Source organism: Macrobrachium nipponense, chromosome 2 (assembly GCF_015104395.2).
Source record: "Macrobrachium nipponense isolate FS-2020 chromosome 2, ASM1510439v2, whole genome shotgun sequence".
Classification (NCBI taxonomy): Eukaryota; Metazoa; Arthropoda; class Malacostraca; order Decapoda; family Palaemonidae; genus Macrobrachium; species Macrobrachium nipponense.
The window spans coordinates 140,517,639-140,541,959 of NC_087201.1; the positions used below are offsets into that span (position 1 = coordinate 140,517,639).

General features: G+C 47.3%; 1 protein-coding gene across 1 annotated transcript in view; it reads right to left on the bottom strand.

The window, feature by feature from the left end:
• The window catches only part of LOC135221327 (gamma-secretase subunit Aph-1-like), a 70,353-nt gene that overhangs the window by 24,031 nt on the left and 22,001 nt on the right, over positions 1 to 24,321 (bottom strand). Inside the window, exon 2 of the mRNA XM_064259131.1 lies at positions 62 to 181. Coding sequence (XP_064115201.1) covers positions 62 to 181 — 120 coding nt within the window. The remainder of the gene's footprint in view (positions 1 to 61; positions 182 to 24,321) is intronic.

Sequence of the window (24,321 nt, forward strand, 5' to 3'; positions counted from 1 at the left end):
ATTCCTATTTATATTATAAAGCATAAAAAATTAATAAAAGGACAATATGTATCAGCCTTACCGGAAAAGTTCTTGGAAGAGAACAGAGAATACTAGTCCAAACGCTAAGTAGTCCTGCAGTGGTATGACAGCTGTATATAAGATTGATGAAAACAGCAGAGACAACAACCAGAAGAAGGAGCTGTAAATTAGAAAATTAAATAAGTATTCCATCAGAAATATTTTAAACTTAATGTTCTGGTTAATTATCAGTGTGTATCCATACTGGGAAACAAAGCAAGACACCAATTACAGACAGACATTGGTAGCTAAGAGCCTGGGAATTCATAAGACTACACAAAAAATATTCAAAACAAAGACTACAGCATTAGAGCATATGAGCTCTAAAATATTAATTTCTGGGCTCAGCCGTGTCGCTCCCGTGAAATATGTCTGCTTTAGCACTATTTCTAGTAAAATATTGCTATAATACCAGAGAACTGCTAAATTGGACATGTCAGAAGCTTCTGACTCGCTCACCTATATAAAAGGTGTCGGTATAAAACTGGGGCGAGTGTTAAACACTACCACAGCAACCCCTCCAATTAGCCTTTTCCTCATCAAAAAGACCCAAATACGGGGAGCCGACCCATAGGTCACACCTAGCTACCCCGTTGAAGGCGTCTGTGACGTCATACTTATCGATAGCCATATCGTGTTCGTACGTTCGAATATGACAATTTGTCGAAAATTGCATTTTTCCTAACTATACAAACCTGAGGTTCTTTAACAATAGGAAGGTAACTAGCGGCAGCTGGGACGGTCGTAAGCTTCGAACAAGGGGAGAACGGTAGTTAACTGCTTGTCCGATCGTGCGCGCGCGCGCGCGCCCGAGAGGTGAAGAATCACTTTTGCTTTAGGCCCATGCAAAAAGTTGCAGAGTGAGGGGTGGCATGAGGTGGGACTATATGTAAAGGACCTCAGGTTTGTATAGTTAGGAAAAATGCAATTTTCGACAAATTGTCATTTGTTCCGATACGTAATACAAACCCTCGGTCCTTTAACAATAGGAAGACTCACTTCTTGGTGGGAGGAATCTGAGTCTTTTTTGGTGAACAGACTGGTGTTCGTCCAACCCTGGAGTGCCTCCCTGGTCGTAAGAGCAAGGGAGGGATCCAAACCTCTGTCCGATTGATCGGGGTGTGCACCGCAGGATCAATGGTCAGACCTCTGGGCCAAGTACTAAGAGAGAGGCAAGCGTATCTCTTCGTACCAGCAAGCAAGAACTTGTTCCTGTTTGCAAGAGACAATCATAAAATGATGGGTTTGTCTCAAATTGGCATCCACTTCCTCCCCCTTGTTGGAGGAAGTGGTGGATATTTACTCCTATCCCTAGTGAAAGGGATAGAATGGTGCTCTATTGAGTAGCTCACCTGCATCTCGTCCTTACCCAGCAGGGTGACGACCGTGTCCCTCTACCCAGAGGTCAGAGGGAAAAAAGAGCGGGCAGAGGAGCCAGTCACACACTCATTCCTCATCCATTCTTACGGTCACACCAGGACTCGATGCTGTTCAGCCTGCGAGGTTTCTGGGTTAACTACACAACGTGTTGAGCACCACCACGGTTCCCAAGGAAAAAAGATCCAAGGAACTGTGGGCAATATCCCGAAGGTAGAAGGGGAGGTGCATGCGGTCCGGTTGGACCAGGCGCCTGCCTTCATTACCTGCGCCACGGAGAAGTTCTTGCGGAACGCGAGAGAATGATGAAGAGGCGTCCACACTCATCCTGGTGTCGAGTTTACTTCAGACAGCTCCGTCGCGCCTTCACAGGACAAAGCAGCATAGCCTTCGTATCGGAGGCGGTGAAGTCCATTAGGGAGGGTATTGTGAAGGACTCGAACCAATCGTCAGTTACCGAAGGGTTCTGAGTCTTCGCTACGAAGATCGGTACGAAATCGAGCGTCACAAATCCCCATCCCTTTGTGCTTGACTTCTCAAGAGAAGTCATGCAGTTACCTAAGACGAAAAGAAGGGGATAGTCATATGACCTATCCCTCTTCTCGACTTTGGTTATGTACAGTACTCATACTGATAAGCTATTAAGACGAAGTAATGATTGCTCTGGAACAACCGAACTAAGTCCACAGCATAGTTCGTAACTGACTCGGGCGCTCTGACAGCTGCCGACTGACTGGTTCGGAATCAGTAGAGGCAAGTTGTCCAAGCATCCGGGTAAGTCACGTGACCTTCGCCCTTTAAAGAGTTATGCTGAGAGACCAAACAAATAAATATTTGTTAGTCACCGATGCCGGACGGCGCGGCGATGATTCTCTTAATACATAAGCTCAAAAGGCGAAAGTCAATTGCCTTCAAAAGACCGAGGTCTCTGATGGCAAGAAAGTCTCATAGGACGTTGAATCTCAGCTTAAGGGAGAAACAACACTATGTGGACGTTGAAGACGAAGGTAGGCAATGAATGCAACCTACGTCTTCCAGCTGAATCGAGAGAAGGAATCTCAAGATTCTAAACCTGTGCTTACAAATGACTGAAAACGCTAACCGCCTTTTCATTGCTGTCCGGTGTGCATGAAAGCGGGGCGTTCTTCAGTAATGAAACACAGGGGAGAGCCCGCCTGAAGAACTGCTTCTCATGGGCTGAACGTTTGGAAGTAGAGCTGGCAGGTGTGGGAGTAGGCGATGGCTTTCAATACATCTGCTAATCCGGGGTGAACAATGAACAATTGCACACCTCCGAATACAAGATATTTTGAGGACAAACTCAGATTCCGCAAAAATCATTCGCATTATCGATATACGATGCAGCAAGAGACTATTACAGAATTCTGTTACCGTGCGGTAAACAGAAAGATGAGAGTCGAATAGATATCTCTGTTTAAAATTCTCGCAATACCGAAGACGATGAATACTAGCGTCACAGCAGTAGATGGTCATTCATGTATGCGAGAATCCCCGTTAATCAGAGACTTAAGTCCGTGATTGTTGGGCAGAGATACGGTTGGTATTCAATCAAAGCAGGTGAGAAAGACAACCAACCGTCCATCTCAAAGCGGCAGCTGGTACTGAAATGCCTCGGGCAATTCAATACGCAGTAGCTGTCGCTGACTCGTCATCCTGAGTTGCCAAGTAATCCTTTCCACGAAGGAATGCGTTCAGCTAGAACCACCGAGCATAAAAAGATATGCTCGAGCAATTATATTTATGCGAAACGAATTTCGGTAAACATAAAAAGCTTAAATGGTGTTGTTGTGACAACACATAAGTATATTTAAAATTGAAACTGGAAACTCCTGGGAGGTTGCAGGCAACCCGAGTTGCAGTTCAATTAGAATACTTTTCGTCTAAGTCGCAATCCGTAGAATAACCAGGATATGCGCCTACCCCTCGGACCATTCAACTGCTTAGCAGAATCATGTCGCGAGGTTAATATACGTAGTATATTTGTAGGATTCTGAACAACGATCTCCATCCTAAATTCTTTCCTTCAAGAAAACAAAATGATATTGTTATGATACAATAAAGTTTCATACATACTTACCTGGCAGATATATACATAGCTATAGACTCCGTCGTCCCCGACAGAAATTTGAATTTCGCGGCACACGCTACAGGTAGGTCAGGTGATCTACCCCTGCCTGCCGCGGGTGGCAGGACTAGGAACCATCCCCGTTTTCTAATCAGATTCTCTCTTTTCCACCTGTCTCCTGCGGGATGCTGGTGGGTCTTCAATTGTATATATCGCCAGGTAAGTATGTATGAAACTTTATTGTATCAAACAATATCATTTTCATACATTCAAATTACCTGTCAGATATATACATAGCTGATTGACACCCTTTGGTGGAGGGCAAGAGACAGCTAACTACTGACTAGACAGGTAAACAACATATGTTGTAGGTATTTATAGACCTTGGTTCCTCTGTGTTTCTAGACGAAGGGTTGACTTCCTAGCTATTGCATAGGAGTCTGCTTCGTCTCAAGAGCCTTAGCAAGATAGTGATCTGTGGCCAAGAGTTCTTGTGGGTCTACCGATGAATGGGGTCTTATCACTTACGTCGGTCGAGCCTAATTGGCATTTGTCAATGGGTGGCTAATACCCGCTTATATGACAACATGCCTATGGCCTATTGGCATAACTAAGGAGCGCAACACCGATCCCGATCACCTGTTCCTAACATGAGGGTTCACGCTAAAATTGAAAAAGAGTTATCCCCCAAACTCCTTTCAAACCTCAAAAAAAAAATCACTGAGCTAAAATAAATTCAACTCATTATTAAGGATCAGTGTCGGCTCCTTATCCCAGCAACGTATCCGCCTTGAAGTACGTTAATAAACCAAGAGAGAAGGATCTCTCGTAGGTTAACTTGAAGTCCTTCGTGTAATGAGCAGTCAACACATAGTTGCATCTCTCATATGATAAAGCTAATATGTCTTCCTGACATAATTGTTACGAAAAGAACAAGAATTTGCAAAAGTTCGCACTTCATGAGCTTTTTTTAAATTCTCAGCTGTTGAAGGTATCATCAAGTCACTATGAAGTGCTTTAGAGATCACCATTGTTTCAAAGAAGACTAGGACTTTTTCTTTGAACTGGATCTCCTCTGGAATGAAGCCTTAGCGCCTGACCTTGCGCCTGGCTGGGCGCGAGGAGTATCCTGCTTGGAATACTCCCTGGCGCCCCTGACAGTCGTAACACTCTTCGAATACTCCTGCCGTCTGGAAGGCGATCTCGCTCCAATACTCCTGGCGACCTGTCAGGAGTATTAAGCTCAGAATACTCCTGGCGCTTGGTAGGCGACATCGGTCGTTTGACCTACTCCTGGCCGGCGCCTGGTAGGAGTAAAAAGTCTAGAATACTCCTGGCTCATGGGAGGAGTATCGAGGTCAGAGTACTCAAGGCGCCTGGCAGGAGTATCTCTTCCCGAATACTCCTGACCTATGGAAGGCGCATCTAGTTCCGAATACTCCTGTGGCTTGGTAGGAGTATCGCTCATGGAATGCGCCTTTCGAATGGCAAGTATATTGCGCTTAGCGGGCGCTATACTCCTATCAGGAGTTCTCTCTTCTCCAGTTGGCTCTTGTTGCTTTTGGATGAAGATCTGGGCCTAGAATCGATCTACAGTAAGTCAGGCTCTTTGCGCCTACTTGGCGCCTGGCTCCTAGTTGGCGCCAGACTTCTTGGCAGGAGTTACTTTCCTTTCCCATGTCTCGCCTGCCTAACGCATCGCTCCCCCCAGGATGGCCGCTTGTGCGACAACTCCCCTGTAGGGTTCGTCACGCCCGACAGGAGTCGGTATTTGGATCTCTTAATCGGAAGCCTGTCATCCTTTTTATGAGTAGGCTCTTAGAAAGTACTCCTACCAAAGACGCTAATTGCTCCTGCACATTCATCAAATTTAGTCAGCTACATCCAGTAGACGATAGGAAATCTCAAAAGTCCGAGAGACAAGTCTCCTCCGAGGAGGATCCTTATTGAATACTTCCGTTGCTAACGAGTTCTCCTCCTACAGTTGATGAGTTTTCTCGTTGCAGAAGCTTCCCTATCCTTGCCCGAAGGAAGGAAGGAGCTTGGAATTTTAAAAGAGATTCTGAGCTGAAATTGGTAGGACTCCTGATTTCTAGCTCTTGAATGTATCTCTCTGAACCTTTTGGGAAGTAGTTTGAGCCCTCATCGCGTTCCAAAGACTCTGTCAGTAAACGTTTAAACCTTGTCTTCTTCTGTAGATGACAATGTCACTACATACCCACCGGACAACGAAACCTCTATCTGAAAGCGTTGATCCATGGAATAAAAGGCTTTAGTTCTTTTGCCAAACATACTATGCTGGCCAGAACCCATTGCCGAGTCTTTCATAGAATTTGATTCCAGATTCTAAAGCCCAAAATTTCACTTGTCCTTTTGATCGTTTAGGACCAAGAGAAACATTTGATTAGGAGCAGTTCCATCTTGTCGGAACACGGAATCTGAGGTGCCCAAATTAGGATCCCATTCTAAGTATAAGATCTCTTACTCTTATCGTATAGAGTATTGTATAAGATCCGAAGATCTTAATTCTCTACTATCTCTAATATTCTTTGTCTAGACAGAGTATATCTTTTTACTGTGTTCATTGATAGCATAAAATTACCAAGGTGATTTCTTCCCTCTGAAAGGGAAGAAAACCATTATGTGGTTCACAGAGGTATCGGAAGAGGACAGTTTTCCCCTTTCCATCTAGCACGATCTGCAGCAACTCTATGTCTTTAACATATTTAAAGGAATTATCAAGCTTCCCTTGAAAAATCCTCTCATTCATATTTACTTCTGGTCAGTCTGCACGCAGACAGACTCAGAGTGAATAGGTTTTTTAGGTCCAATATTTATAATAGATTCCGATAAAATCTCTACTCTCTTAGAAAAACCTTCCGACACATGCTGAAAGAAGAACGTGACCTCTGTGAATCCAACCTTTTTATTGCCAAAATGATGCATTCATCTTCTTCCTTTGACGCCCAAATTATATCTGTTTAAGAATATATATAACTAGGGGGAAAAAAGACTAAAGATTTATTCCCCTATTTAAATTAAAGATGGCGTATCTTGCTACCTCTCTTGTTTCGAGGAAAAGGAAGCAATCTATAAGAAGCTCGTTCATCTTCTGCCTTGCGAAGAGATCTGTGAATACTTTCCGCAGGGTCTTTCCAATAAATGTTAAACATACGTTAACAGTTATTATCGTCGATCAAAAAGGTTCTCACGGACGTGCAAAATCCCGCATCGAACCTGGTAAGGATCGTTACGTTCCGTGTCTGTTTCCAAATAGGTTAAATCGTGCTCTGCTGAATTAAAATCCTTTATAATACCGTTACATTGTGGTAAACAGCATTCATCTAGGAAACTCTTGTAAGGATAGTAGGAATACTGTAATTAACCACGGTGTGTGCATAAGGCTTAACCGTAACCGTTATCTTAAGGTGAATTTTCCACTACATTCTTTCCTAGCCGAGGCAGAGAGAGATCCTTAGCAAAACGAATACTATGTTATTCATGTTTGCATAAAAATCCCCTCAATTCGTGGTTAAGTCCCTGATTGTAGGGGGAATACGGTGTAACCATTCGATCCCTTAGGGGAGAAAGATGTAACCAACCACTCACGACCGAGAACCGGATGGTACTGAATTGGCGTTACAACTTACAAATCCGTCTCGCTCACTGCCTGGCTGCATTCATTCTGAGTTGCCAGTTACTCCCTTCAATGAAGGGATATAATAAAATTATTCTCGAGCCTAAGAAAGCTCTCAATAATGCAAATTTCCGCGCCCAAACCTTGTTAAATACCAAAGCTGAGTAGGTATTGCCGAAACAAACCTTTTAAGCGAAGTCCTTACTAGGAAAATCCTGTAAGGATATAGATAATTCCGTAGCGAACCAGAAAGGCAACTATGGTATGCGTATATGACTTGTTATTCAGTAGTCGTATACAATAAGTCTTCTACGACATTCTTTGCCTCTCCGACATGCAGAGAAAGAATGGAAATCTTACTCTCTTCGTTTTTTTTTTCGTCAATAAACCCGAATGAGTATTAGTCGAAAGAGATCGCAAATGACAACCGAGGATCGAAGAGAATCTCTCCAGCTTTTATTACCTTGGAGATAAGTCCGTATATTACGCCTTTCTTATCTGGAAGAGCCTCTAATCAATGAATGAGAGCTCGTACGAATCTTGTTCAACTTCCAAACGATTGTGCCCCTATTTGGTGTAAATGGTTGGTGCATTATTTTTTAGAAGGAGGATGATTTTAATTACACTTACTACTGACTGAACTTAATTCTCAACAATTCTGCTCTATCTTCCATTCCTCAAGTTGGGAGAAGATTGAGCAACTGGAGGAGAGCGCTTCCTTTCGAAAGGTGAAGGGCTTTTAGCAGTACCGACTTTAACCTGACAAGGGCTACGGCATCCTGTGCTACATCTTGAGTCCCTGCCAGGAAAAAGTCGAACTTGCTCTTGCCTTTATTGCATTAAGACTATCCTGACAAGGGCGACGGTCGCCTGTGCGACAACTCCCGTCCCTATCAGGAGAAGCCTCGAATGTCTTTCGCCTGGAGGACACTTGGTGGATGTCAGGCTCTTCTTGTAGGAGAAAGAGCCTGGCGCTAAGCAGGAGTATCTTGCCTAGAATACTCCTGGCGCTTGGGAGGAGTATCGCGCTCGGAATACTCCTGGCGCCTGGCAGAAGTATCGCTTTCCTAGGAGGAGTATCGTGATCGGAATACTCCTGGCGCCTGGTAGGAGTATCACGTTCTGAATACTCCTGGCGCCTGGGAAGAGTATCGTGCTCGGAATACTCCTGGTGCCTGGTAGGAGTATCGCGTTCCGAATACTCCTGGCGCCTGGGAGGAGTATCGTGATCGGAACACTCCTGGCATCTGGCAGGAGTATCGCGTTCCGAATACTCCTGGCGCCTAGGAGGAGTATCGTGATCAGAATACTCCTGGATCCTAGCAGACGTTATCGCGCTTGTATAGTTTTTCTTGTGGGCAAGGTTCCCGCGCGCCTGGAAAGTTCCGTGTCGGAATGATCAGCTTTATCCAGAAAAAGATTTCGCTTGGAAAGTTTTCCGAGCGTCTGAAAAGGCGATCCTCGCTGGAAAAGTTCTGTACGTCTGGAAGTTTCCGCTTGTGCGGAAGGTTCCGAGGTTATTGTCAAATTCCGCTTATGTGAAATGTTCTGCACATTTGGAAAAAATATTCCTTCTTGGAAAATTCCAAGAGCTGGAAGGCGATTCGAATCTGGAATCTTCCGCCTTCTGGAAGGTTCCGCTTGTGGCAGAAGGATCCGTGTGCGGAAGGTTCCGATCTCTAGTACACTTGTTCTGCTTAGAATTGACAATACTTCCATTCTCGTCCCATTAGCCCTCCCCTTTCTCTGAATGAGAAGACTTCCATTTCCGATGACAATCTTGGTTCATAGTGCTTCAGGCGCTTTGCGCCTACTATCAGGCTTCTTCAGGTGTTTTGCGCCTCGTTTCAGCGCTTTGCGCCTTGTCGGAGCTTCATGCCCGAGGAGCTAGAAGCTTAAAAGTTATAAATATATGTGTAATCACTAAACGAGATCCATATAATTCATTCGATCAACAAATCTCCTTTAATATCTAATTCGTTTTCTCAGAAATAGATATATTTTCTTTATATACACGTACGATGAGGAATTTATTGAAATAACATATTTCAAACCCCCACATGGGATAGAGCCCCCCCCCGTCCAGCTGTACGGGGGACGAAACCCGGATAGGGCAATGCCTCTACCCAACCGCAAATATTACGAATGCTGTCTTCCTTTCTCCGTCTCTTCTGAGGGTTCCGATAGCCAGACGAGATTATCTTGCATCTTCATTTAATCTACGCCGTTGAATGTTTCTTCTCCTTTTTATTCGTCAAGACGATAATAATAAGGGGAACACATGAATTAGGATGCCTGGCAATGGCTATCCCTGGCAGTCTGGGACGTCTACAGAACCTGCGAGGGGACGCCTGATCGGTGGGGGTTCTCCATAAACCTCCGTACGGCTTTCGACTTTTCCTTCTCCTCCGGGAGGGAGCTTGGAAGAGGTCTAGGCCTGGGAGCGAGGACAGATCCGATCAGACGCACCCTATTGCAATGGGGGAACACTATAATCACTTCTTACCTTATAAATAGCTCGTATCTTGAGCTACATCCTTTATCTTCAAATTGCAAATGAATTTGTAGTTTCTGTGAAAAGTAAGAAGGTGATGAGGGGAAACAACACTACTAGTACTGTTAATATCTAACTGCTTGTCAGAACGAGGGCTATTAAAAGCTTCTAAAGAAAGAATATCTAGTTCTATTGTTTTTCTGACCTCCTCAAATAGGAAGTTACCTTATTTTCCTCAATCAAATTCTAACATTTATTACACTTATCAATGAAAAATATTTATATTTCCCTTTCTTGCAAAAACTATGTAATTGTCTACCCGAAAACTTCGGTAGTACACATCCTCTATTCTTTGAAAACTTCGAAGTTAATTCATTAAAAGTTATTAAAAAAGTTATTAAAACGTATGCCAAACCACGATCCAGTACTTCCCTGTAAAAGTCGGCCCAGAAGATCGATGGCGATGAAAAACACGAAAATCAAATCAGGAGGGAAAGTAAACATATGTTTTACATCCAGCGACAGAGAGAATCTGATGAGAAAACGGGGATGGTTCCTAGTCATGCCACCCAGCGGCAGGGCGGTAGATCACCTGACCTACCTTGTAGGGTGTGCCGTGCGAAATTCGAATGTCTGTCGGGGACGACGGAGTCGATAGCTATTGTATATATCTGACAGGTAAGTTGAAATGTATGAAAATAAGGATTTGGAGATGACCACCTTCGGGGGTTGGGGGGGGGCGTCTTATCAAGAGAAGGGTGAAGAAAGTTTCTTCTTCCCCGAAAAGGGGGGGGGGAAAGCTTCAATGGTGAACAGAATACTAAGACGATAGTTTCAGCCCAAAAACTGGATATTTCCCGTCCGTTCTTCTCTATTGCCAGGGTGGGTCGTCCTACTGAGAGAGTCTTCTTTCAGCAGCAGTCCTTCTTCCTAATGCTAGAAATTCCCAAGGAATTCGAGCATAGGCGAGGTTCCCGATTATCGTGTAACATATCGGGGATTCTCTCGTCTCGCTCACTTTGGACCGTGGTCTCGCCTAAGTGTTTGGAGATCGTAAGAAACTCTAACACTTGAATGCGCTAGAAATTCCGTAGAATTTCTAAGCAGTCCTGAGCGAAACCCCCACCGAATTCGTTAAACGATAATCGGCTGGTGGTTCCTCTCGATTCCCGTAGAAATCGAGAATGGGGCAGGATCCCTCCTCAACGGGACCGGGGCTTACGTCAGGTAGGACCCGAAGGTCCCCCCGGTAGCGCAGTTCCCCAACGTGGAATCCTACAGAGAAATCTCTGTAGGATTCCCTCCCCTTTCCCTCGTAGCCCGTAAGGAGAGAGGGAATGGGGGAGGAATTGGATACTCGCTCGCCTTCCCAGGGGTAAACTAAGCAGTTGGAGAAGAGGAGCAGCAGCTCCATCGCCATTGCGGCGATGGCCTCTCAGAGTCTGGGAAAACGTATCGTCAGGAGGGGGAAAAGAAAACGTTTTCCCGAGGAGGGTTACGAACTCTCACTGTAGTAAGGGTCTGCCGCCACTGTGAACGTCGTCGAGTGGGGGCTGACCGACACCTGACAGGAGAGAGCCCGATACCGTCCTCCAGACTTATTCCAGTCCTCGTCGAGGTCGAAACCTCTCAGGAGGACCGAAGGAGTATTTAAATACGGGTGTCCGAAGACACGTAGTAAGAAACGCCGCTGTCGCAGTAGAGGAGGTGGAAAGTAGCTTGATCGACCCGGCCAGAACTGAGAGGAGCCTTCATTGTCCGGAGACGAGAGGACTCTGGTTCAAGGGACAGAATCGGGGCAAAGCTCCGATCGCGGCAAAACCCACCGTCGGTTTGGGTTCCTCTCGGGGCCCAAAACGACTCGAGCAGAGACATGGGCTGCTGGTGGGAGCGGCGATCCTTCCCCCAGGTCGTTGTGCTGGACGAATCAGTGCAAAATACCTGGGCAAAAGTTACTCTGAATCTCGGAAGTTACAGCGTCTTGAGGAGTAGGACCATCCAGTCCCTCCAACAAGAGCAGCCCCCTCCCAGGACCCTCTCCTTCAGAAGAAGGACCAGCAACAGATCCCTGACGGTTGCCTCCAATCACTGCGCGTACGTCCCTGGTTGGTCCTAAGACCATACCTGGCACGTGCGGCGTCGTGACGGGATCGTGAGCGGCGCACTTTCTCACGGAATCACTCCTATATACCTCGCTCTTCCAGGCGTATGCCGAGGAAGTTGAAGGTATCGGAGAGACAGAACTGACGCTACCCCCTCCCCCCCCTGACTGTCGCCTCCAATCACTTGCGCGTACGTCCCGGTTGGTCCTAAGACCATACGTGGCACGTGCGGCGTCGTGAAGGGATCGGAGTGGGCGCACCTCTCACGATCACTCCTAGCTACCTCGCTCTTCCCGGTGTAGCCGAGAAGTGAAGGTAGTGGAGAGACAGACCTGACGCTCCCCCCCCCGCTCGCTGGCAGGACCAGCGTACGTGGGGGGCTGCAGCCGATCACCAAACCCGCGGTGGGGATCGATTGTAGGCCTGGCCGTGTCGACGCTCACCTGTGGCGAGCGGCTCGACTGAGCACGTCGACCCCGGTCCCGTGCGTCAGACGAGCTGCTGCTGGTCACCGTATCCGCTCGGTCCCTGTGGGAGCGGCGGTCAGGTGACCTGCAGAGCTCACTTTCGCGGTGTGAGGACCGGTGAGCGTCCTCGCGGCAACGTCAAAACCGCTGGTACCAGCCGAGGCTGGTACCAGCCGTAGGCTGGTACCGTCGGTCGAGGGGATCTGGGGGACCTCTTCCCAGCCTCAACCCGTGGCCGGTCAGAGACCGTCACGTCCACCCGAGGGGTACCGGCTGGTCGCTACGAGAGCGGCCGCGGCCTGGCGAGAGTCACCTGAGCAGCTCTCGACAGTCTTCCTGCTCCGTGCCTCGGTCATGACGCTGAGCGAACTCAGGCGTCTTAACTTTGGCTGCACGGTCACCCGAAGGAGACCGTACACTCGGAACTTCTCGCGGACGAGAAACCGAGCCGGTACCTGGCTTAGCAGCAGAGCTGCCAAGACCAGGCGAGGGTGTACCAGCGGTAGCCAGCACACCCTTGGTCCCCATCCATCTTCTTACTTCTCAGAAGGGGAGACGGGCCCCGTTCCCGAAGGAACAGGAGGACCAGCAGAAGAACCCCCCCGTCACACCGGAGTGTGACGAGCCCTTCGAAGTTCCCGAAGGAGTCTTCTTAGGGGGAATATAACAAAACCCGGTTACCAGCTGGTCGCTGCGAGAGCGGCCGCTGGCCTGGCGAGAGTCACCTGAGCGGTTCTCGCCAGCCTTCTGCTCCGTGCCGTGGTCTTGGCGCCGAAACTTTGGCTGCACGGTCTCCCGAGGGAGAGCGTACACTCGGGATCTCCCGCGAACGAGAGACCGAGCCGGAACCTGGCGTAGCGGCATCGCCGCTAGCACCAGGCGAGGAAGTACCAGAGCTAACCGATACTCCTCTGGTCCCCGTCTATCTCTTCCTTACGGAAGGGGAGACGGGCCCCGCTCCCGAAGGAGCAGGAGGACCAGCAGAAGGACCCCCCGTCCCACCGAGGTGGGACGGGCCCTTAGAAGTTCCCGAAGGAGACTTCTTAGGGGGGGAGGCAGCCTTCTTCTTCTTCGGCTTATGGGCCTTAGAAGTCGAAGGGGAAGAGGCAGCAACAGACGAAGACGAAGATGACACCTTCCTCTTCTTCGTCAGCTCACGCAGGACAGTCGTCAGGTCCTCCATCCAGGCCGGAGTCGGGCCTATTGCCGAAGCAACACGGCCCGACTGCACCTGTCCGGAAGGACCTGGGACTGGGGAAGACACACCATGGGCAGGACCAGCATGGACAGGTGCAGGAACCAGGAGCGACAGGAACAGCAACCAGCTCAGGAGCGGCAGGAACAGCGGCAGCGGTAAACACAGAAGGGACAGCCAAGCCAGTAGCGGGAAGGGAACCACATCAGCGACAGGTACGGCAGGCCCAGCCATCGCCTCGTAGAATCATCGGCAGCCAGCGGGAACCTGGTACTGGCGGCCGGTCCAGGGGCGAGCTGCTGGAACAGCGGAAGTCTGGGGCAGGCAACACGAAGAAAACACAGCGGCGGCGGCATACCCCTCCTCGGTACGGCGGCGACCGGCCCTAGAAGCGGCAGACGGCGTCACCGACACAGCATGGGGAGTGTAGACCAGCGGGGGAAGCAGCATAAGCGGCCGTGAAGGTTGTAGTGGAGACCACTCCAAGGTCACGCCCCAGACCTCGCTAGACGCTTGCAGCAGATCGTGGATGCTAGGCACGCCCTGCAGCCGCAGTGGCCCATACCTGTCCAAGGTCGTCTCCCACGGATGTAGCACCTGCGGTAGCACAGACAGATTAGTAAGAGGGGTTCCCTCACGCACGGGGGGGTAGACATGCCCACCCAACGAACGGAAGGAAGACCCCAAAAACAAAAATACGAGGAAGCTGAGCGGGGGGGGGCAGGAAAGAAGACGAAGAATCAGATACCAAGGGAGTCGCGGGAGAGCTTTCCGACGACTTCCTGGCAGACCTTCGCTTCCCCTACCCCCGCACAGCAGTGAAAAGTAAGATGAAAATGAACAGAATACTGCACTTGCGATTCACTTCATAGAACTGAAAGGGGGAAAGATCAATTCCCGGGTAAGAACGGAAACTTGATCCATAATAATATGATGCTATCATAAATATATATGAAAATGAACAATACTGCACTTGCTATTTTCACTTTCACAGCAATAAATCGTAAGGATTAATTCCCGGGTAAGAGCGGAAATTGATCCAAAATTAAATTTGATGCAATTAATAAATGAAAATGAAAAGAAAACTGCATTGCGAATCCACTTTCATTGCATTCTATTCATACAAAATAAAGAGGCTCGTGCCGAGCGCATCAAGCTCTCGGCAACGAACGCACAGGGCAAAAATATAATGAAAAAGAGTACTTACATCTTTCAATTACACACTTTCGCCCAAAATACATGACTCGGCGCGAGTGCGCCCGCCCTCGGCACCGAGACATAATTCAAGGGTTCAATTCATGAAAAGAGCGGAAATCGCCGTCTCTACGGCGATAGCTCCATGTTGATTCATAATTAAGTAATGAAAATGAAACAGTGTACTTACAGTTTCATTTTCAAGTCAAACAAACCATTAGTAGAAAAACACAATATAAACAAAGCATACGACGATGAAGCGGGCGAGAGAGCGATGACGAACACGTCCTTCACACCCAGCGGCCGAAAGCAAAAGTGATTCTTCACCTCTCGGGCGCGCTGCGCGAGCGCACGATCGGACAAGCAGTTAACTACCGTTCTCCCCTTGTTCAAAGCTTACGACCGTCCCAGCTGCCGCTAGTTACCTTCCTATTGTTAAAGGACCGAGGGTTTGTATTACGTATCGGAACAAATAGCTATTTGTTCTTTTATTTTTATTCTTGATTACGGATCGTCAATACTACCTCTTCACCCAAGTTAAGTACTGGTTCCGCCCTTTTTCAATATTTAGAGAGTGATTTTCCCTTTCGTTTTGTTTTGCCTTTATTTAGGATTTTATTAGGCGTCACTTATAAGTAGCGGGCGGGCGCAAAGTCAAGTCGCTTTTACGGCTTACCTTGAATTGTACCATTTCGAATGGTCTTCCTCTCTGCTTGTAAAATGTGAATTAGTACATATATTTATTTATTTATTTCTTGGGTGGGTGGCGATCCTATTTTCGTTTATGTTTTTGTTATTTTCATTATTTTCATGTTTTTCACGGGGGTCTTCATTCGAGCACGTTTCTTTATTTCGTGCTTCGCCGTTTTATCCACGCCCCCCCCCGCGGTTATTTTTAAGTTTGGTTTATTTCATTCAAGAATTTTCCCTTTTTTCTTTTCGTCAGCTTGCCGTTTTTCTTTTTTATCGTTTTGTCAGTAGGCAAGTAGTTTTTCCCTTTTGCGCCACCGTTATCGAGTGGCCTTCATTGCGGTTTTATATTTTACGTAAGTTTATTTTCATTGCCCCCGTGTTAAAGCATGATTTTCTTTTAGCTTCAAGTAATTGATTTTATTTTCTCTATGTATAGTTGGATGTAGGGTAGGTCGGGGTTAGCCTACATAGGCTATGCCTGCGTTTTCCTCGTGATCTTTTATTTGCGAGGGTACGCTGCTCATGTGATCGTCACCCCATCAGCCCATCCCCCTCCCTCCCCCTCACGTGGGGGACCCCCAGTAGTTGGGTGCTCCTCTCGCCTCGGTTGTCGCTGACAGCCGTTCCCATCAGCAGAGGGGGGGATGTAGAGGGTCCTCCAGGACCTTAGGTTAGTGGGTGTCGCTTCTCAGCTGACCGCCTCCGGAGTTGATGATTGCTTTGCGTATGCAGCCTCGGCTTCCGTGGATTTGTTGCGCTCTGCTTCTTTCAGCTCCCGGAGCTTACATCCATCCCCCTAAAACATTCCCTCTCCGCATAAGGCGGATTTAGATTCCGGCTTCTCCGGTAGTCGTTGAGGGCTATGTTTACGGAAGTTACTCTTCCATAGGCGGAGATATGATATTGTTATAATACAATAAAGTTTCATACATACTTACCTGGCGATATATACATAGCTAAGACTCCGTCGTCCCCGACAGAAATTCAAATTTCGCGCCACTCGCTACCGGTAGGTCAGGTGATCTACCTGCCTGCCCTGGGCGGCAGGACTAGGAACCATTCCCGTTTTCTATCATATTTTCTCTCTTCCACCTGTCTCCTGCGGGGAGGCTGGGTGGGCCATTAATCGTATATATCTGCCAGGTAAGTATGTATGAAACTTTATTGTATTATAACAATATCATTTTCATACAATGAACTTACCTGTCAGATATATACATAGCTGATTGGCACCCTTTGGTGGAGGGTCAGAGACAGCTAATATGGAATAGACAGGTAAACAACATATGTTGTAGGTATAAAAGAAAAAAACCTTGGTTCCTACCTGATAGGTGGTAGACTTCGTGGCTGTAGCCCGGTAGTCTGCATCACCTCAAGACTTTAGCGAGATATTAGATCTATGGCTAGAGTTCTTGTGGGTCTGTCGATGGGTATAAGAACCGCTTACTCGGCAGAGCCTAAAAGGACTTTGTCAATGGGTACTGGACCACTTCTATGACAACACACCTTGTGAAGGAGCATAACCAATCCCGACCACCTGATCCTAACCACCATGTTAGTATAGAATTGCTCTGAGTTATCCCCGAACTCATAACAAACAACCCATAACTCGAAACGAAAAAACGCATTTATACAAAAATTCTCAAAAAAAAGAAAAATTTAATACTCCCCTAAAGATATCACAAGAGTTCCTTACTGAACAACAGTGACTGGCCGCCAGTGCAGCACCGAGCCCTCTTTGTCAGCAGGAATCTAGAACATATCTAGAAGAAGGTATGTACAAATTTAAGGATTGGTGTTTGCTCCCGTACCCAGTATTGTATCCGCCGATACAAATGGTCCCAGAGAAAAACATTTCTCGTAGGTCACGCGAACGTCTTTAAGATAGTGAGATGCAAAAACTGAATTGCACCTCCAATATGTCGTGTCAATGATTTTCTTTAATGACATATTCTTCTGAAAAAGAGAGAGACGTCGCCACAGCTCTATTCATGGGCTTTTACTCTTAAAGCGGAAAAGAGTCTTCAGGACAGACTTTGTGAGCATCCGTAATGACGCTCCTAATGAAGAAAGCTATGCGTTCTTAGACATGATTCTTGTGGGGTCCTTAATCGAACACCAAAGCTTTGTCTAGAGCCTCCCCATTTGTTTCTTCTTTGTAAGAAGACTTCAAGGCTCTTACCAGGCAAAGAGACCTCTCTGTTTCTCTCCCTACTAGACTCAATAAGCCTTTGATCTCGAATCTCTTGGGCCAGGGATTCGATGGATTTTCATTCTTCGCTAGAAAAAGAGTTCTAAACGAGCAAAAGGCCGAGTCTTTGTTAAGCCGACTTCATCTTCTAGGGCACGAAGTTCGCCAACTCTTTTGGCTGTCGCCAAAGATAGGAGAAACAAGCATTTTTCTTGTTATATCCCTGAACGAAGCTACGTGGGGAGGCTCAAATCTGTCAGACGAAGGAACTTGAGAACTACGTCCAGGTTCCAGCTGGGTGGAGTTAGTTCCTTCGATTTTGTCGTTTCAAACGATAATAACAAGTCGTTGATCTTTATTCTCAGCAATGTCTAGGCCTCTGTTTTCTAAATACTGCCGACAGCATGCTCCTGTATCCTTTGATTGTCGATACAGGACAAATGAGAGACCTCTCTCAAGAACAAAAGGAAATCGGCGATTTCGGTTATAGAGGTACTGGAGGAGGACAACTTCTTAGACTTACACCACCTTCTGAATACCTCCCACTTCGACTGATAGACTGTCTAGTGGAAGCTCTGCGGGCTTCTAGCGATAGCGCTTGCAGCTTCGCGAGAAAACCCCTCGCTCTGACAAGTCTTTCGATAGTCGAAAGGCAGTCAGAGCGAGAGCGGGGAGGTTTTTGATGAAAACCTCTTGAAGTGTGGCTGTCTGAGAAGATCCATCCTTTTTGGAAGGGATCTTGGGAAGTCTACTGTCCACTCCAGCACCTCTGCAAAAGCCAATCTTGTGCTGGCCAAAACGGGGCTATCAGGGTCATCCTTGTCCCGTTTGGACGCTACGAACTTTCTCACCACTTGTCCCAGGATTTTGAAGGGGGGAACAAAAAAAAAAGCGTACACGTCCACATGAGAACCAGTCCAGCAGGAAGGCGTCGACCACGAGAGTCTTGGGTCTTCCACCACTGAACAAAAAACTCCAGCCTTTTGGAAAGGAATGTGGCGAACAGATCTACGTGAGGAGTGCCCCAAAGATCCCAAAGACTCTGACACACCTCTGAATGAAGAGTCCATTCTGTGTGAAGGACCTGGCTTTCTCCTGCTCAGTCTGTCCGCCCTGATGTTTTCTCGTCCCTGAACCCAAATCTTGTCAGGAGGGCGATGTTTCTTTGTGAGGCCCAAATTAGCAGATCTCTTGCTATCTCGTAAAGCGACACTGAGTGTGTTCCTCCTTGCTTCCGAATGTAGGACAGGGCTGTCGTGTTGTCCACATTCACTTGGACCACACTGTTCGTCACAAAGGGTTCGAAGAACTTTAGCGCTAAGTGAAACTGCTAGAAGTTCTTTGCAATTTATGTGCCAGGACACCTGTGCTGCCTTCCAGGTGCCTGACACTTCTCTCGGTCCTAGTGTTGCTCCCCAACCCTTCTCCGATGCGTCGGAATACAACACTCGGCTTGGGTTCGGAACTTCAGAGAAATTCCCTTGTTCTCTTTTAGAGGGGACAACCACCATTGCAGGTGTGGTTTCATCTCCATTGGAAGGAGAAAACTGTCGGAGAGAAGTCCCGTCTTCCAGTTCCAAGATCCTCCTTAGGAAAAACTGAAGAGGGCGAAGATGTAGTCTTCCTAGAGGAAAGAACTGTTTCGAGCGAGGAAAGGGTGCCCTAGTAGACTTAACCATTCCTCGCCGAAGTTCGTTCTTTCCCTAAGAAGAGAGAGACTTTTTCCAAGCCTCTCACGATTCTCTCTTGCGAAGGAAATACTCGAAAACCCCGAGAATCCATCTGATCCCCAGACAGACCAAGTTCTGTCTGGGAATCAGCTGTGACTTCTCGAGGTTCACGAGTAGTCCCAACGCCTTTATCAGGTCTAGGGTCAAAGAAAGGTCCTCCAAACACTGTCTCTCTGTTCTGGCCCTTATGAGCCAATCGTCCAAATATAGAGAGATGTTGACGCCTTTGAGGTGAAGAAACCTCGCCACATTCTTCATCAGGCTTGTGAAGACCTGAGGAGCTGTGGATAGCCGAAACACAAGGCCCTGAACTGAAAGATCCTTCCCCCCGTCATGAAACGGAGGTACTTCTTCGACGAAGGGTGAATCGGGACATGAAAATAGGCGTCCTGGAGATCCAGCGACACCATCCAATCTCCTTGACGTAACGCCGCAAGGACTGAGGCCGAAGTCTCCATAGAGAACTTCTCCTTTCGAACGAACTTGTTCAGAGCGCTGACATCTAGAAAACTGGTCTCCAGCCCCCGAGGCTTTCGCAACCAGGAAAAGCCGATTGTAAAACCCCGGAGAGTTTTGCTCTAGAACCAGTTCTATAGCTCTTTTGTCCCACATTTGATTCACCATCAGACGAAGAGTATCCCTCAGTACAGGGTCCCTGTATCTGGCTGACAGTTCCCGCGGAATGGTCGTTAGTGGAGGACTGTCTTGGAAGGGGATAAGATATCCCTTCCTGATTATGGACATGGAAGAGGCGTCTGAGTTTATGAGTGCCCAGGCGTCTGCAAATTCGAGAAGCCTGGCCCCCACTGGTGTTTGGAGGCTGTCTGTCTCACTTCCCTTCTTAAAGGGATGGGAAGGAGCCTTACCTCTCAAATCTCAAGACCTCTTCTCTAGAGGTAGCTCTGGAGAAGAGGCCCTCCTCGAAGGGCTGAACCGTAGAAGTCGGTCCTTTCTTGTCAACAGAAACAAGAGGTCTCTTCTTCCTTGCAGTTTGCAGGAGAAGATCCTGAGTCGCCTTCCTCAGTCAGTGATCGAGAAATGTCCTTCACTAACTGAGAAGGAAACAGGAAGTCAGACATGGGAGTGAAAACCAGGGCTGCTCTCTGTGAGGGAAAGAAAGCCGCCTTGGTTAGGAAATGAACTAAAAATACTCCTCTTCTTAAGGAGTACTGCTCCGAAAAGAGAGGATATTTCTCCCGATCCGTCTTGTACCGCCTTGTCAATACAAGCAAGAATACTCAGAATGACTTCGGGGTCAAGACCATCCGAGTCATGAGCTTTCTTAGACATCACCCCAAGGGACCAGTCTAGGAAATTAAACACTTCCAAAAATATGGAAGAGTCCCTTGAGGAGATGATCCGTCTCCGAAATCGCCCAAGACACGCGAGCTCCATTCAAAGCGTGTCTCCTTGACGAGTTCAACCAAGGTTGAAAAGTCGCTTCGGCTGACCGCTGGAAGAGAAAGGCCCATGTTCTCCCCAGTTCGGTACCAGAAATCTCTTCTTGCCAGAAAGTATGGCTGGAGGCATACAGAAGGTGGTCCTGCCTAGATCCTTCTTAGACAACATCCATTTGTCTAAGGACTGAAGCGCTCTCTTCATAGAGATCGTAGGTCTCATCTTCAAGACCGACGAAGACTTAGGCACAATCGCACTCGAAACAGTGATCGAGGCGAAGGAGGAAGCGGCAGGAGTTAAAAGAATCTCCGTATTCTCGTAAAAGAAGGTCAGTCAGAACTTTATAGTTCGAGACTCCTTCTCTACCGTCACCCTCTTCTTCCAATCTCCTTCTCCACATTGTGGAGAATCGGCCTGAAAAACAAGAGGATCTTCAGTTCGTTCTCTCTACTGGTGACAAACTCCTACTAGGAGAGGGGCTCATAGAGTGAACCGACTCTCTCTCACGTCTAAAAGAAGTCTCGCGTCTGCTTGACTTCTCGCGCCTGAACAGCTCCTCGCGCTTGGCTGGCGCCACTCGCGCTATTGTCTTGCGCCTTGCGCTTGGCTGGCGCTTCACGCTTGGCTGGAGCGTGTAGCCTGGCTGGCATCTCGCGCCTGGCTGACGTCTCGCGCTTGTCTGGCGCCTCAGCAACTTCCTCGCAAGCTGGCTGGCCCTCGCGCCTGGCTGAAGTCCTCGCGTTACTGGCGCCTGGCACGCTTGGCTGGCGCCTCGCGCTTGGCTGAATCCTCACGCCTAACTGCCTGGCGCCTCGCGCCTGGCTGGCGCCTCAGGCCTGAGCGTATCCTGATCTAGAGCAACTCGCTCGGATAGATCCTGACGTTTGTACGACTCTTCGCGCCTGGAAGACGTCCCATGTCTGGCGGACGCTTCACGTCTGGCTGGTGAAAGAAGACGAGACTTCTTAATAGGAAGTCTAGCGTCCTTCTTGCGAGGGGGATCCCTTGAAAGAACTCCAACAAAGAGGCAATCTGCTCTTGAACTGCAAGCAAAATCCTCTTGGAAGCTACCCAGCGTCCTCTTCAATAGAAGAAGCAGGAGAACTCGAAGGAGTGCGATCCTCAAATACAGCTCTAGGAGGCGTCGAAACCAGCTTAGCCTTCTTGATAGAAGAAGGAGCTCCTCGAGAAGCGTTCCGGGCTCGAGTCGAACGCGCGCTCTTCCAATGCCTTTCAGTGGCCTAGAAAGATCCGAGTACCTTCCACCCTCGTTTAGGTGAAGGAGAACGGACGACGAGAAACAATCTCGTAGGACGCTTCTATTTGAGCGGTCCTGAGCAGACTGTAACGAAACAGAACTGCTGAAGGGACGCCTGACCGTTGGGGATTCCCCACAACCTCCGTACGACTTTCGACTTTCCTACTCCTCTGGGTATGTGAGTTTGGAAGAGGTCTAGGCCTGGGGAGCATCGCAGGGACGGTCAGACGCCCCCTCCACAACACTGGGAACACTCACTTCACTTTGTAAATCACAATCACTAGCCTTACCTTGCATGGCCGCCATCTTTGTCTTCATTTTACGAAGAGTAGCCTTCAGATTGGCAATTCAGAAGCCAAATCCGAATGCAAAGCCTGTGAGGATTCAGATACATAGGGAGAATCATATTCATTAACAAAAGGAGAGTTTAGACTCAGAAAAAGGCTCAATAGGCCTTTGTACTCACACTCTTTTGTGCAGCCCGTCTAATCCTATCCCTCTCTAACTTCTTCAAGTAAGAAGTTAGAGTCTTGAATTCATTAGCATCCAAACTTTTCACACTCAATACAGGTGTTAGCCAAAGAACAGTCAAACCCCTACATTTACGACATACAGTGTGAGGATCAACCGAAGCCTTCGGTATCCTCACCTTGCAGCCTACATTCACACAGGGACTCACACTAACACTTGAATCAGACATTCTATTAGAAAAATCAAAAGCAAGTCCAAATCCAGTCCACAGTAGCGAATGCCAAAACAACGATCCAGTACGTCACCAAGAAATCCAATAAAGATGATCAATAAAGTCTTGAAAAGCGAATTCCAGTCAGGAGGTAGTAACAACAATGTTGATACCACCGGCGACAGAGAAAAATATGATAGAAAACGGGAATGGTCCTAGTCCTGCGCCCAGGCAGGCAGGTAGATCACCTGACCTACCGGTAGCGAGTGGCGCGAAATTTGAATTTCTTTGTCGGGGACGACGGAGTCTTAGCTATGTATATATCTGACAGGTAAGTTCATTGTATGAAAATGATATTTGTTATTTTAGTTCTCTTTTTTAATTTTATTTTCTTTTCTTTTTGCCACGGAACTTGCGGGTTCATGTGGCCGTCCCCGGGTTACTCCGTGTACCCCCCACCCCGGGTCATAAAGCTCCAGGTGGTTTATTTCTTACACAGTCCCCGGGACGTAAATATATGAATTATATGTATATATTTTTCTTTCTTTGCCACGGAACTGCGAGTTCATGTGGCCGTCCCGGGTTACTTCGTGTACCCCCCACTCCGGGTCATACAGCTCCGGGTTGTTTTAATTATTACACAGTCCCCGGGACGTAAATATATGAATATATATACATATATATTTTTATATATATATATTATTTCAGTCCTGAGTGCTCCGGCATATGACATTATTATCATAATAATCCTAATAAGTCTGTGCAATTGTTCTTATATATTATTGCACTTACAGGCCACTCAGTGTCTGGTTGCGGTCTACAGGATCCGTGCAACCATGATGTTTGCCGGAACCATGCCCGGTGCGCAGTATTGCTTTCCGGTTCCGTAGTCTGGCATCACGAAAACTGCTTTGCCTGCTACACCTTGTACAACAGGTACCCGCACGGCTTGTTCTATGCATATTGTGATGGAATTATATTACACTACTTTTGTTAGTGTAAAAAAAATAAATAAATAAATAAATAAATATATAAATAAATAAATAAATAAAATAAAAAATAAATAAATAAATAAATAAAAAATAAATAAATAATAATAAAAATTTCTTTAAATTAAATTACATAATAATCAAACATATGTAAGGATAATGTTCAAAGATTTTACTCGAAATTGACACATTCCTTGCATTACAGACGGAGCAGTCTGTAAGCATGCTGCAACTCTCCACCCTCAAGATCTTGGGGTTGGAGGTTTTGGACAGAACGTAGGGAAAGCTAAGCCTTATTATTCTACCTCAAGATATGGCAGCCATTCCCACCGCCGGGAAAGCTGCCAGATACGTTGACCCAAAAGTCGCAATACCAATTATCAAATCAATTCAAGATTCAGTTATGGAACAGCAAGAGGCAGAGTTGCTGGACCTTGGTTTGGAAGTAGTCTCACTTGAAGTAGTGAGGATTTGCCCGTTACACTAGATATGGTTACAGGTAAGTGTTAATGAGGTGCTAGCCTAGTTGGTCACCGGGGTCTTTCCTCGAGTGACTCTGATTCTTCCTCTCCCTTTACTCCCAATTCCTTAATGGGTTTCACAGGAGGTTTGCCCCTCCCAGGTTGCATTCCTTCTCTGTGATTCCTAGATTAAAGAGAAAACCTTCAGGTAAAACCTTGCTTAAAAGCCAATCAGACACAAGCCAAGGCCTGGGCAGGTGCCAGAGGTTCATACACATATTAACCTAGGCTGAGATTTTTTTTTCTA